Below are 12,896 nucleotides of genomic sequence, written 5' to 3'. Positions count from 1 at the left end.
AAAACATTTAATTATATGTGTCATAAAAACAACCCTTATTATTATCAGCATTTGCAGCTATAGTTTAGCCTAAGACTACAAATTTATTTTGTATTGTAAATCTGTATTTGGACTAATTTGAGAGATTACTTCCCTTCCCTTCCATTTTCTTGGGTTTCATCCTCTGCAAACATAAAAACTCTCCAGACATTTTTCTTCCAGTAAAGAAAAACATTCAGAGTTCTCAAGCCCTGTGACTAAATATGTGATTTTTGAAGAAAATGACATAAAGAAGGGGTAAAAAAAAAGGCATCAGACATCTGTACTTTTTCTGTAAAAGCACTTAGGATCCTGAACACATGCAAAAGAAATAAAGCAAAAGTGAAAAAGGGGGGCTGATAAAGTTTCTGGCTACAATACAGGAGACATATCATTACCATATGATCTACTGTGGGTGTCAGCCTGGATTCTGTTCATTGAGAGAAACCTTTCTTTTTTAACTGAGCTGTGGAATAGCAGAAGCAGGAGGGTTTTCTACCAAGTGACAGTCACTGAGCAGTAAGCTACCCCCTCCTCCTTTCCACACCTGCACAGTCCTCTGCCTGGGTCGAATATTTTAGTTTTATTGCATCTCAGCTCTGAGGGCGCCTGCTGCAAATCCCTGGATTAAAAGGTAATGGCTTTTGATAATTATCCTGAACTGTGCTACAGTACAGTAAAACTTCAGTAAAAGCTAGGAGTCTAAGGGGAAAGTATGTACCTATGGTTATATCTGCATTATTGAGAACATTCTCTAGGACTATGGATCTTTCTTAGCATGCCTTTTACATTTGAAACCTTTTGTTTGTCTTTTCATAAGTACTGGTATGTTCCTTAAAACGTTTTGCCGCTGAGTATAGTCTGTCGTAATGTAAAACTTGTGGCATGTGATGTTGTGAGAGGAAACAATGTCAAATCCTCATGTTTTAAGTTTTGGAGTTAGAAAACTTTGCTGGTAATTTTTTGACATTAAGGGTCAAAATGCCTTGCAGATATTTTCCTAACCATTTCAGAGTGGTGTATTAAATATGTAAACAGTGACTGCATAGTTAAGAAAGAGGATTCTTGACTGAAAGAACTGAAGGTAAACAAGCACAGCTATACTCTGGTAAAAGGCTACACACCATGTAAGCATACATTCATGTTGTTTTAAACTAAATAAATGTGCTTCCAAACCTTTGCATGGTCCCAGCAAAATGTATCATTTACCTCATCAGTTCTTCTTGAATGCCTGCTAATGTATCTGAAATGAAAATAAAGGCAAGAGATGAGTTGCTTGCTTTGAAGCTTTTTAAAGGTAATTTTGGATAGGCATGGGACAACCAGCTTTGTTTGGTAGTTTGCTCTTTTTCTTGAAATGCTCTTCTCCTTGTCTCCATTTCCCTCAAGGCAATATGAAGGATTGTACCTTACAAATCAGTTAAGCCAAACGCTCCAAGGTCTCTGGCTCAACTGATTTATGGATCAAGATGTCTGAGATGTATACTCTTGGATAGAAATACCACAGCATAATTCAGTATGAAATTAAAGCTCCCTTACTTAATCCCAAATAATCTAAATGCATTATTTCACAAGAAATGCTTCCCAATATGATTGGTAAATTTTGATGCTTGTTTTCTATATCTGTATTTACTGTATATCTTATAGCTGTTCTGTCTCAGTTTACACACCTTTGCCTATTGTGTGTGAGTTAATATGCTGAAATAACCACTTCAGCCTCATTTGCTTATTGTGATCAAGAAAAATTCTGTTCAGACTTCTAACCTAAAGCTAATATTGTGGAATATTATATTGACTAAAAAATATAGCAGTTACTGGAGGATGAGGCCCATTGCTGGTTAGCAGTCCCAGAGATCTTTACACATCTTGTACTGTCATCCTCAGCACCACACCTACCTGAAAAAAAAGTTCCCCTGAAATAAGTCAGAATGCTATTGTTCACTGGAGTATTATAAAAATGCCTTATATATTTCATGAGTTAAGGGATTTCAATAACATTTTGATAAATAACACAGTAAATCCTTAGCCTTCAAGCCATTAAAATGATGCTCCTCTTTACTACAGCAATACAAGAACACTGAGAAAAATAAATGGATGTAGCTCTTTGGTTGACACCGCTTTAAGATGACTTAATTAATTGCCATGTGTCAGTTGCACATTTCAGATTCATAATTTACTGAGTAATAGTTGGTTATTTGCCAACAAATATTACCTGTTATATAAAACCATTAACCGTTTCATTATAATCTTTTCCCCAAGGTACAAAACTGTTTTCACAGAATCAAAACATTTTAGCACTACAGGTGGAATAAAGGTCATATGAAACCATATTTCTGCCATGAATTATTAACCCGTTTACTTGGAAGAAAAAATAGGAGTCTATTAATATCATTTAGAGTTTGGGGTTTTGAATCCCTGGAACACTTGTTCACGCAATATCCCTCTATATTAGAATACATAATACATAATTAATCAATTCATTAGTATTAATAAAAGTATATGACAAGCTCTGAGACCAAGAGCCAGTCAGGTGTAGATAATTGAAGTTTGACCAAGAAGACCTTGGTTCAAGACCTTGGTCAGTGATGAAACTCAGTAGGCCAGTTACCATCTCACAGGGTTGAGGATAAAAGGTGAGGGGAGAACAATATATGTGTCTCCCAGAGGTTCTTGAAGGGTGAGCAAGGTGTTAGAATTATTATTTTTTTAAAAAAAATCCATAGCTTTGTTGTGTTGTACTTTAATTCTCATGCAATTGGAATCGAAGTGACTAATACCACCATGTTTACTTTGCCACTGCTTAGAATATAATAGTTAACTAGGGAACTGGATTTGTTTCTTTATTTGAAACGTTTCTGCTCCCCATCTCACTGTTCAAGGCAGGTCTCAAACATATAATAGTATAGAAGCACTGCTATAGCTAATTAGTGGCTTTGTCATCCTCATAATGTTGAGTTTCAAAGGTTATGCCATGTTGCATTCTGGGAGATACACTAGTCAATTAGGTATGCTGTATGGGGAGGCATAACTGACAATGATACATTGTCACAATGTTGCAACTCGTGGATTTTACGGTGTTTTGTTTCAAATGAAGTTACAATAGGCTTTACAATCAAGGTCTGACAAAGCAGGGTATGATGTCTACACGGCTGATTCATACATTACCACTACAGAATGGTTTCATGCCACAAGTTATACTGGCACAGCAGTGCCAGTATAAAGAAGAAGAGTGGTTTCAACGTTCTACTATAAGCCCTGAACATTCTATTGGTCATAAAATCAAAACCATCTGTGAAATCTACCTGACTGCATGCAGACATCAACTAGGGGTCAAGAGATACTACCCCTATTTGCCAACAGATAACATATCCTATACTCAAATGCCCCTTTAAAGGTTTTTTAAAATTCAAGCTTATGCTACAGGATAACCCTCTGTTGTTTTGTAAAAGATCAGTGCAGTATCTCCTGCATTATGAGCCCCTGACATTCCCATAATAATGGGTAAAATCAATGAAGGGCACTGAATGTCAATTTTGCTCACTGAGAGTTCTGCAGCCAGAGTTGGGAGGGGGAAATCTGGCAAGAGACTTCCTGGTTCTGAATGTAGCGGCCTGATGAGAGTTTAGGTGCACTCTGGCACTTCTGGAGCTAAACAGACATTCCCTTCCTTTCCTCTTGTGGACTTTTATATTTCCCTCCACTGGGGCAGCAGCAAGGGGCCTTGTCAGGGCATGCAAGGTGGGGCGTGGTGGCAAGTAAACCTAGGAGGGAATGTGAGGCAGCAGCAAGATGGCAGGGACCCTTGGAAGGTCACGCAAAGTGACGGCAGATGGCTTGTCAGCATGTACTTTCTACAGAGATGTGCTGCCTAGGAACATGAAGAGTCTACTTAGCCAGCATGGGTAAAAGCTATTAAGGCTCTCCACACAAGCAGTGTGGAGAACCGGAAGGGGTTTGGCAGGGAGAGCAGGCTTGACCCACTGTCTCCACAGACGAGCAGTAGCTCGTTGCTGGGTGGCCAGATGAGCGGCGGCTGTGGTCGGGTGCTCCCATGCCCAGCCGTAACTTGCTTGGGAGCTCCAGGGGGTCGGGGGTCGGGGAGCACCACCATGCAGCCCCCTGAGCCTCAGGAATGCACCGCCCAAGTGCGTGGTGCAGTCCCGGAGTCCCGCTCTCCTCTCCCCCCCACCCCGAGTGTGTCTAGCATGGCTGCAAGCAGCTGCGGCTGATGCACGATTATGAAAACAAGGCTTAATGGAGCACTTGCTCCATTAACCTCTTTTAGGGGGAGGGGCATTTAGGCTGTCTAGCCACCGTTGAACCACCAGGCCCGCCCACAAGCCTGGTGGTTCTCACAATCAATGGAAACTGGGCTTAGCCCGGTTTCCAGCAGTTGTGAGACTAGTCCTATTGTTAAACTTCCCTTTCCCACAGTCACAATCAGTAGTTTTCTCTTCAAAAAGCCTGCAAATTCAGTCATCCAGAAACCTTCAGTTTAAGATGAGAGTTAAGATGCCTTCAATTTTCATTCACATTCTAAAAAGCAAGGTGTCCATCTTAACTTCAGCACCATATAATCTGTAAAGACTGTATTGTCTCAAATAGCTCCACCTGCCCACACTTTGCCTTGGTCTTTCAGCTGTACATTGGGCTGAAGAGGGATGTATCCAGGCATAAATTCTACAAGTCCAGTTTCTCCAATTATTTGCTAGAGATTCCCCTGATGAATTTCTCTCTGATGCATCTTTACAGGGCACAGTGCTTCCCAAAAATGTCCAGTCAGAAATTCAAGAGGTCCCCAATTCAGCCATAACAACTTAGTACAGATATACCTGATGGTTTTCTGTTTGATGCATCTCTACAAGGCACAGTTCTTTACCCATGTTATGTAGTATAATAGGGCTTAGAGTCTTTACACATGAATCTTTACACAATCTTTACTTGTGACTAGCTCCCATTCCCTTACTCATGAGAACCTTGCAAGTAAACATTTAGCCTTACTTATGTGTAAGCCTTCCAGTCTTACGTGCCAGTAGTCCCTCAATGTTACTCATGAGTAGACTTGAATTTATTTGTGGGTAAGTTCAACCTTATTTGCAGGTACTCATCATATCCTTATTTATGAGAAGGCACCACATCTTATGTCGGAGTAGACCATAGTCTTTCTCATGAGCTGATCCCCAAACTTCCTTGTGAGTGGACAGTGCATCCTTGCTTGTGAGTAGCCCCTAACCTTTATGAGTAGGCCTTACCCTCACTTGTGAGCAGTTGCACTCAAGAAAGGCTGTAAGGTTTACTTCTAAGATTGCGGTTTTACTTACTGTGGTGTTTTTTGTTAACCCATTCCTTGATCCAGGCCAGCTTTTGAATTGGGCCTTAGTTACTTGTATTCTAGTCCTGGAATAGAGGAGTGGCTAACAAACAGCCAGCAGCAAGAGCACTAAAAAGCAGTCTGCACTTGCCTCTTTGTACAAAGTGTCTATTTTATTAAACTATTAATGTTCCTGATTCTACTCCACTGCCTTGACCTTGCATATCACAACTCTTTCTCTTGGATTCTACACTGTCAAGTAAGAGTGCAGTCTACTTGTGGGTGAAGGTGGGACTTTGCTAGTGAGTAAGGCTGTGTCCTTATTCACAAGTAGACAGTCAGCCTTACTCATGACTAGACCCTCAATGTTACCTGTGCATGTGGGGTCTACTAATGGGTAGTGGATGGTCTAAGAGATACAACAAAGAATGCAAATTTTCTCAGAATCAAGGTTGTGGATCCACTAACAAGTAAGAGCATAGGCTGTCCTTGCAAGTAAGGTGGGGGTGAGGTCTACTCATGTGTAAAGGTGTGGGTGCATGGAGTGTTATTTCTAAGGCAGCATAATATATGAGACTGTACGAAGTCTTCACAATTTATATGATGCAAAGGTTATGATAGGCATTTTAACTTGCCATTTCCATGCTTTTTAAAGCACGAATGAAAATTGAAACCATCTTAATTTATCATCTTAAACTAAGGTGACTGAATACTAATTATAAACAACAACTAACTGGATGACATAATTTCTATCCATACCAGTGCCATTCCGGCAAAGCTGGAGTGGCGAATACACTGTGCCATCCATTCATCTCATATGGTTTCTGTTTACAGATGTTACTGGCACAGGATAGGACCCAGACATCCACAGCAGCAACCCCACAATCATAACATATGACTTGGCCTTAAGTATACTGACAAGTAAACTTCGGTGGAGCCATATGGTTGAATATAACAAACCTACTAAAGTAAAACTGGAATGTTGAGCTTAAAGTTGATGTGTACTGATATATAAAATAGCAGAGATGGTCTAGTCTTTTTTGTTGGAGTTTAGTAGCATTTATGTTACTAGTATGCTTATGTTTAGTATGATGTTTAGTAGCTGCCCTTCAGGCCCCTCTTGGTGCACTTCTTGCATCACACAGCTTGAGAGATCTGAAAAGTCATGTCAAAGTCCTATGTCTCATCTAGATATAATAATCTCACTGCCTAGAGATTTCTGTATTAGGCGGTATATAAATTCAAGGGAGGGAGGGAGGGAGGACCCTTATTTGTATGGCTGCCCCATCATTATTATTAATTCTTGTAGATGTGCCTGTCCTGGATATGTGGGGATGTGTTCCGGCACTCAGTGGATTGGCTGGGCGGCAGATGTGCCGGACTGGCTGGGCAGCGGAGGCTTGCGTGCAGCAGGACTCAGGAGGCCGTTGAGCTTCTGCTAGGGGAAATGGTGGCAGGCTGGTGGGCCAGCGGCGGGACCAGCCATGGCAAGGAGAAGGAGGTGGTGGTGGTGGTGGTGGTGGCGGCGGCGGGCCCTGCATGGCCACTGGGGTCAGGAGGTGGCTAGGCCGCCAGGAAGAGGAAGAGGCAGTGGCAGGAGCAAACAGGCCGGCAAGCCAGCCAGAAACCATGAGTGGGGAGGGGGAGAAGTGGGCCAGGCGGGCGTCAGAGATGCCCGGGGGAGGAGAGTTATGGAGAAGGGGCTGAAGGGCGGGGAATAGTCTGGGAGAACTAGGGGCGTAGATGCTATGCACCCGGTCAGCTAGTAACAATTGTTCTCTTTATTTTTTTATAAAAATAAAGCAAAAAACAGTAAGATCATAAAACATATTCAAACTACAATAAGTTACAACTAAATACAAAGCAATAACATTTAAAACCATTTAAAGACATTTTAAAAGCCTGGGTGAATAAAAGGAATCCACAAAGTCTGGCAATTGGTTTAAAGGCCCCTTGTACTGTCATCTGCAGCCCATGGAAGATTGGACTTCACTGTCCAAGAACCAATATGAAAAGTAATCTTTTTTCTTTCTAATCTTATAATCTGTGCTTTAAGCAGCTGAATGTTTCTTTCACACAACTTTGCCAGTCTAGTGGCAGTTATATATTTTTTTTAAAAGAGGCCAGAAATATTATTATCATGTGTTTCGGAACTTCAGGTTAACCACCATAATAAAAAATGTGGGAATATGAGAATTGACCAAGAACTGGCAAATAGGAAATGTGGGTTTTTCCCCCCTTACTGTAGAATCTGAATACAGCTGCCTGCTACTAATAAATACAAGTAGAATCAGAGTTTCCAACCAGATGTGCTTATAATTGTCTCCATGTTCCTTTGTGAATCTATGGGCTTGTTCTCACAGCTGGCAGCTGGAAAGAAGGGGCATCCAGCCAGGCCTTTTGAGGTTTTCATGCTCCAAGAAATGGTCATGTGTCAGCAAACATCAAGCTATGATGATGGGGAAGTGATCATTTGCATCTTCCATCTGGGTAGGACAGCTTGGGAAGTGCTTCTCCTTCACCTTTGATACAGTGCTAGGTACATGGAACAGGACTGATCACCATCCTCTACCAGGATGTGCGAACTGGCTCAAATTTGAGCCGGTTCGCACTCAAACCAGTTCGGTTTGAACTGAGCCGGGAATACCAGTTTTGTGCACATCCCTGTTGTCTACCCAGATCATGGCTAGCAGCCAATTGCTTCCCCCTCCTCCTACCTCAATGTTTACTAATCCACAACCATTTATTGGGAGCATGCTTGGGGCTTGGAGCCTAGTTGCATGCTCCTTCTACTGTGATTTTGCTCTTGAGAACCAGGCCTTTGTTTAACAATGCTTACTGGTCTCCTGTATATATTATGTGACTGAAATGCTTTCTTTAAGATACTATTCCCTTATACTATAGTACTGACCCCCTGAAAACTGGTAGTTGTGTAAGAGATATGTGCCCCAGCACAATGTAACTAATGAGTAAATCTTTGGCTTCTAGATTCTTTGCTGCTTCCCTGGATACATGAACTAAACCATGAAGGTGGCTGTTTTCTTCCTTCTACTCCTGCCACACTGCTTGGCCAAACCATTCCATCAAAAAGGCCTGTTTGACTTTATGCTTGAAGATGAACCAGGTTCTGGTGTTGAGGATAAGCCAAGCTTTAGCCCAGGACCAGTATGTCCATTCCGCTGTCAGTGTCATCTTCGGGTTGTTCAATGTTCTGATTTAGGTAAGCTGAATGAAATGTTGCTTCATAAAATGCCTATGCTAGTCTACAATGAAAACTGAGTTATTTTAGGGCATTATCACTGACATAGCTGCTGAGTTCTCCTGTCATACTATAATTTAGCTGGTGCTGCTAAGTATCATAGTCTCTGTATAGTAATCTTCCTAAACTTTTAGTTGACAAGAATGAATTATACATAGGTCAAAATGGGTCCTTTGTGGTGGTAGACCATGAAAGAAACAGTGGTCATTGGCTTTCTAGCCATTTTATCCTGCCTGCCATTCAAGACCACAGGCATTTCTCTTTTAGGAAAAGTTAGTTTTCCACATTCTATAAATTATATACAGAAATGAACTAAATATGGTGGGGTCATACAGTCCAAAAGTTATTGAAGAACATTAGAGAAATTCTAAATTTTAGGTACCAAATTCAACTACTCATCATTACATCAAGTAGTGTGTACTCAACAGCACACTTTACCTTTAAGCCATTAAAGGCTTTATAGGTAATAACCAGCACTTTGTATTTTGCCCGGAAACCTATTGGTAGCCAGTGTAGTTCTTTTAAAACTGGAGTAACATGGTTTCTTCAGGATGTCCCAGAGACCAATCTAGCAGCAGCATTCTGCACCAATTGCAGTTTCTGGGATACATACAAAGGCAGCCCCATGTAGAGTGCATAGCAGTAGTCAAGCCTGGAGGTTACCAGCATATACACCACTGTTTTAAGCACCACTTCCAGGAAAGGATGCAATTGGCGAACCAGCCAAAGCTGATAGAAAGCACTCCTGGCCACCACCTCCACCTGAGGCATCAGAGAGAGGGTTGGGTCTAGAAGTACTCTCAAACTGTAAAGCTGTTCCTTCTGGATCAATGTAACCCCATCCAGAACCGGAAGATCTATCCCATTTTCCGAACTGCAGCTTCCTACAATGATCATCTCCAACTTGTTTGGATTCAGTCGCAGTTTGTTATCCCTCATCCAGCCCATTACTGCCTTGAGGCAGGCATTTAAGGAAATTATGCCATTGCCTGATGAAGTTGACATGGCGAAATAGATATGGGTGTCATCAGCATACTGATAACACCTTGCACCAAATCCCCTGATGATCTCTCCCAGTGGTTTCATGTAGGTGTTAGAAAGCATTGGAGACAAGATGGAGCCCTGAAGGACACCATACAAAAGCTCTCACTTCATAGAGCAACAGTCTCCAAGTGACACCTTCTGAAATCTGCTCAAGAGGTGTGAACGGAACCACTGCAAAGCACAGTCACCTACATCCAGTCCCCTACGTCCAGTCCCCTCAAGCAATCCACAAAGACACCGTGGTCAATTGTATCCTTTAAATTAAAATTCCTTTAAATAAGGAAGCATTCTACCTTGCCTCAGAGAAGCAATAATTATCTCAACCAGGCCCTCTCCCTGCTTGACGATATAAGCCATGTTGGACAATGGTCAAGAGAACAGGTGGTAGGATGCATGGTTCCAAGCAGCTTGTTCAAATCCTCAGGAGTTACAAATGGAAACAGATCCAATTTAACCACACAAGAGGAGTTGCTAGATGCCCCTGCTAAAGACTCTGCACCAACAGTGGAATCCAGCGCAGCTCAAATATAAGAGATTTTGTCCACAAAAAGCTCATTAAGAGCTTCATAGCAGCTATTGGATGGCTTCAAAGCTAGAAAAGCTCCAAAGCTTCAGCAGTTCTGCTGGACGCAAACCTGCAGATGCAACACACACAACAAATGATTGCTTCTTTTCTGCACATATTGCCAGAGTATAGATCTTCAATTGTGTTCTGTGCTGTCATCTATTGGATTCGAGTAGAGTCCTTCTCCATTTGCACTCTAGTAATCTATCTAGCAGCTTCAGCTCCCTTTACTTGGGTAACAAGTAAAGTCAAGGAAGCTATAAAGGGGAGAAATAATTCTTTCAGAAATTGGAAGTCCTGCCCAAATGAAGAGAACAGAAAGGAACATGAACTCTGGCAAAAGAAATGCAAGGAAACAATAAGGGAGCCAAAGAGGGAGTTAGAGGAACATTTAGCTACAAGTATCAAGGGGAATAACAAAAACTTATTTAAATACATCAGATGCAGGGAACCTGCAAGGGAGGCAGTTTTCAACTTGTTCATAAATGATCTAGAAGTTGGGGTAAGCAGCTAAGTGGCCAGATTTGCAGATGACACTAAACTATTTAGAGTAGTGAAATTCAAAACTGATTGTGATTTGCTCCAAAAGGATATCTCTGAACTGGGTGAGTGGCTGACAAAATGGCAAATGTGGTTCAATGTGAGCAAGTGTAAAGTGATGTATATTGGGGCAAAAATCCCCAACTTCACATATACAATGAAGGGGTCTGAGCTGTCAGTGACTGACCAGGAAAGAGATCTTGGGGTCAGCGCATTGAAAATGTTGATTCAGTGCATAGCAGCTGTGAAAAAGGCAAATTCAATGCTAGGAATAATTCGTAATGGGATTGAAAATAAAAAATGCTAATGTTATAATGCCTTATAAAAATCTGTGGTGAGGTCGCATTTGGAGTACTGCATGCAGTTCTGGTCACCATATATTAAGAAGGGTATTGTGGATCTGGAAAAAGTGCAGAAGAGGGCAACCAAGTTGATCAGGGGCTGGAACTCCTTCCTTATGAGGCAAGGCTACAGCATCTGGGGCTTTTTAGTTTGGAAATGGGGAGTCATGATAGAGGTGTATAAAATAATGCATGTAGTAGAACGAGTTGTCAAAGAGAAATTTTTCACCCTCTCTCACAACACTAGAACCAGAGGTCATCCCATGAAACTGAAGGCTGGGAATTTTAGGACCAACTTTGGTTTTAGGACCAAAGGAAGTAGGAACATAGGAACATAGGAAACTGCCATATACTGAGTCAGACCATTGTTCCATCTAGCTCGGTATTGTCTTCACAGACTGGCAGTGGCTTCTCCAAGGTTGCAGGCAGGAATCTCTCTCAGCCCTATCTTGGAGAAGCCAGGGAGGGAACTTGAAACCTTACTTTTCCACACAGCAAATAATCTATGGAGTTATCTGCCACAGGATGTGGTGATGGCCAGTAGCTTGGATGGCTTTAAAGGGGGCTTAGACATATTCATAGAGGACAAGTCTTTCAATAGCTACTAGTCTGGAGGCTATAGGCCACCTCTAGCCTCAGAGGCAAGATGCCTCTTAATACTAGTTGTGGGGGGGGGGCAATAGCCGGAGAGAGGGCCACCAGATGCCTGTGGGCTTCCCAAAGGCAACTGGTGGGCCACTGTGTGAAACAGGATGCTGGACTAGATGGACCTTGGGCCTGATCCAACAGGGCTGTTCTTATGTGTTTAGCACCTTAGTCTTTCCCCAACAGGCACATACACCAGTTTAGAAATTATATGAGTTGTTGAATTTCATGTATGATTCCCCCCCCCCCCCACCGACTAGTTAGTTCAGTGTATTACTGTGCCCTGGGTATGCCGGAACGTTTGCTGAATTATCCTATCATGTCACAGTATTTTTATTCCTTACATGGGGTAGGCATGTCTCTGAATCTTTGTAGCTGAGCTGTTTGAAGTCATCAACAATCTCCCCAAACTATAGCTAGGCCTGCTATTAATTTTCAGCTGGATGGATTAAGCATTCTGTACAATTGCAAGGTTCTATACAGCCACAATTTATACATTCCCATGGCTTTTTTGTTTTGCAATCTCCATTGTTATTGGAGACAGTTTGGAACCTTATATTGTAAAAACACTTTGAGAGCACAATGTGCACACCCCAGCTTAACTGGACAAAAAGTCACCTTCCAAAATGATACCTCTAGGGTTGTCACATGTCCAGGATTGTCCTGGAAAGTCCTGGAATTGGACATCCTTCTCAGAATATAGGGAATGTGTTGCCCTGGAGGTCAAAGAATTTGAGCAAGAAGACTGTCTTAATTAATTGCAGTTTTAATGTGTGCTTTTCTCTAAGCATTGTAGGGTTAATACTTAACAGCCTCATATTATTACCCTTTCTTTTACACCAGTGCTGTCAACTAGGGATGTGCACGGAACCGTTCAGCATTCCATTTTGGGAACTGAACCAGTTCCGGCAACAGGCATTCAAACCAGTTCAGAGAGGGTGGGGGTTGCTTTAAGGGTCAGGGAAGGTACTGCATACCTGTCAGCCCCCGCCCAATGCTTGCCTCCCACCAGTGCTCTTCCAAAAAGTGGATGTGCGGGGCTACAGCATACCACCTTGCAGCTGGGAGAAGCATCGTCATGCAAATGGTGCCTCTCAGCTGCAAGGAGGTATGATGCAGCCCCATGCTTCTGCTTTTTGGAAGGGCATCAGTGGGGGCAAAGCATTGGTGTGT

General features: G+C 42.1%; 1 protein-coding gene across 1 annotated transcript in view; it reads left to right on the top strand.

Annotated features, from left to right (window-relative positions):
* Positions 1-406: 406 nt before the first annotated feature.
* DCN (decorin) overlaps positions 407-12,896 on the top strand; it is a 57,635-nt gene continuing 45,145 nt past the window's right edge. The window contains exons 1-2 of the mRNA XM_053255957.1: positions 407-652; positions 8,318-8,549. Of these exons, the coding sequence (XP_053111932.1) occupies positions 8,354-8,549 (196 nt within the window). The 5' untranslated portion in view covers positions 407-652; positions 8,318-8,353. The remainder of the gene's footprint in view (positions 653-8,317; positions 8,550-12,896) is intronic.

The sequence above is a fragment of the Hemicordylus capensis genome, chromosome 5, assembly GCF_027244095.1.
Source record: "Hemicordylus capensis ecotype Gifberg chromosome 5, rHemCap1.1.pri, whole genome shotgun sequence".
Classification (NCBI taxonomy): domain Eukaryota; kingdom Metazoa; phylum Chordata; class Lepidosauria; order Squamata; family Cordylidae; genus Hemicordylus; species Hemicordylus capensis.
Note: the sequence above shows the minus strand (reverse complement) of the source record. Positions and strands in the feature narration are given on the sequence as shown.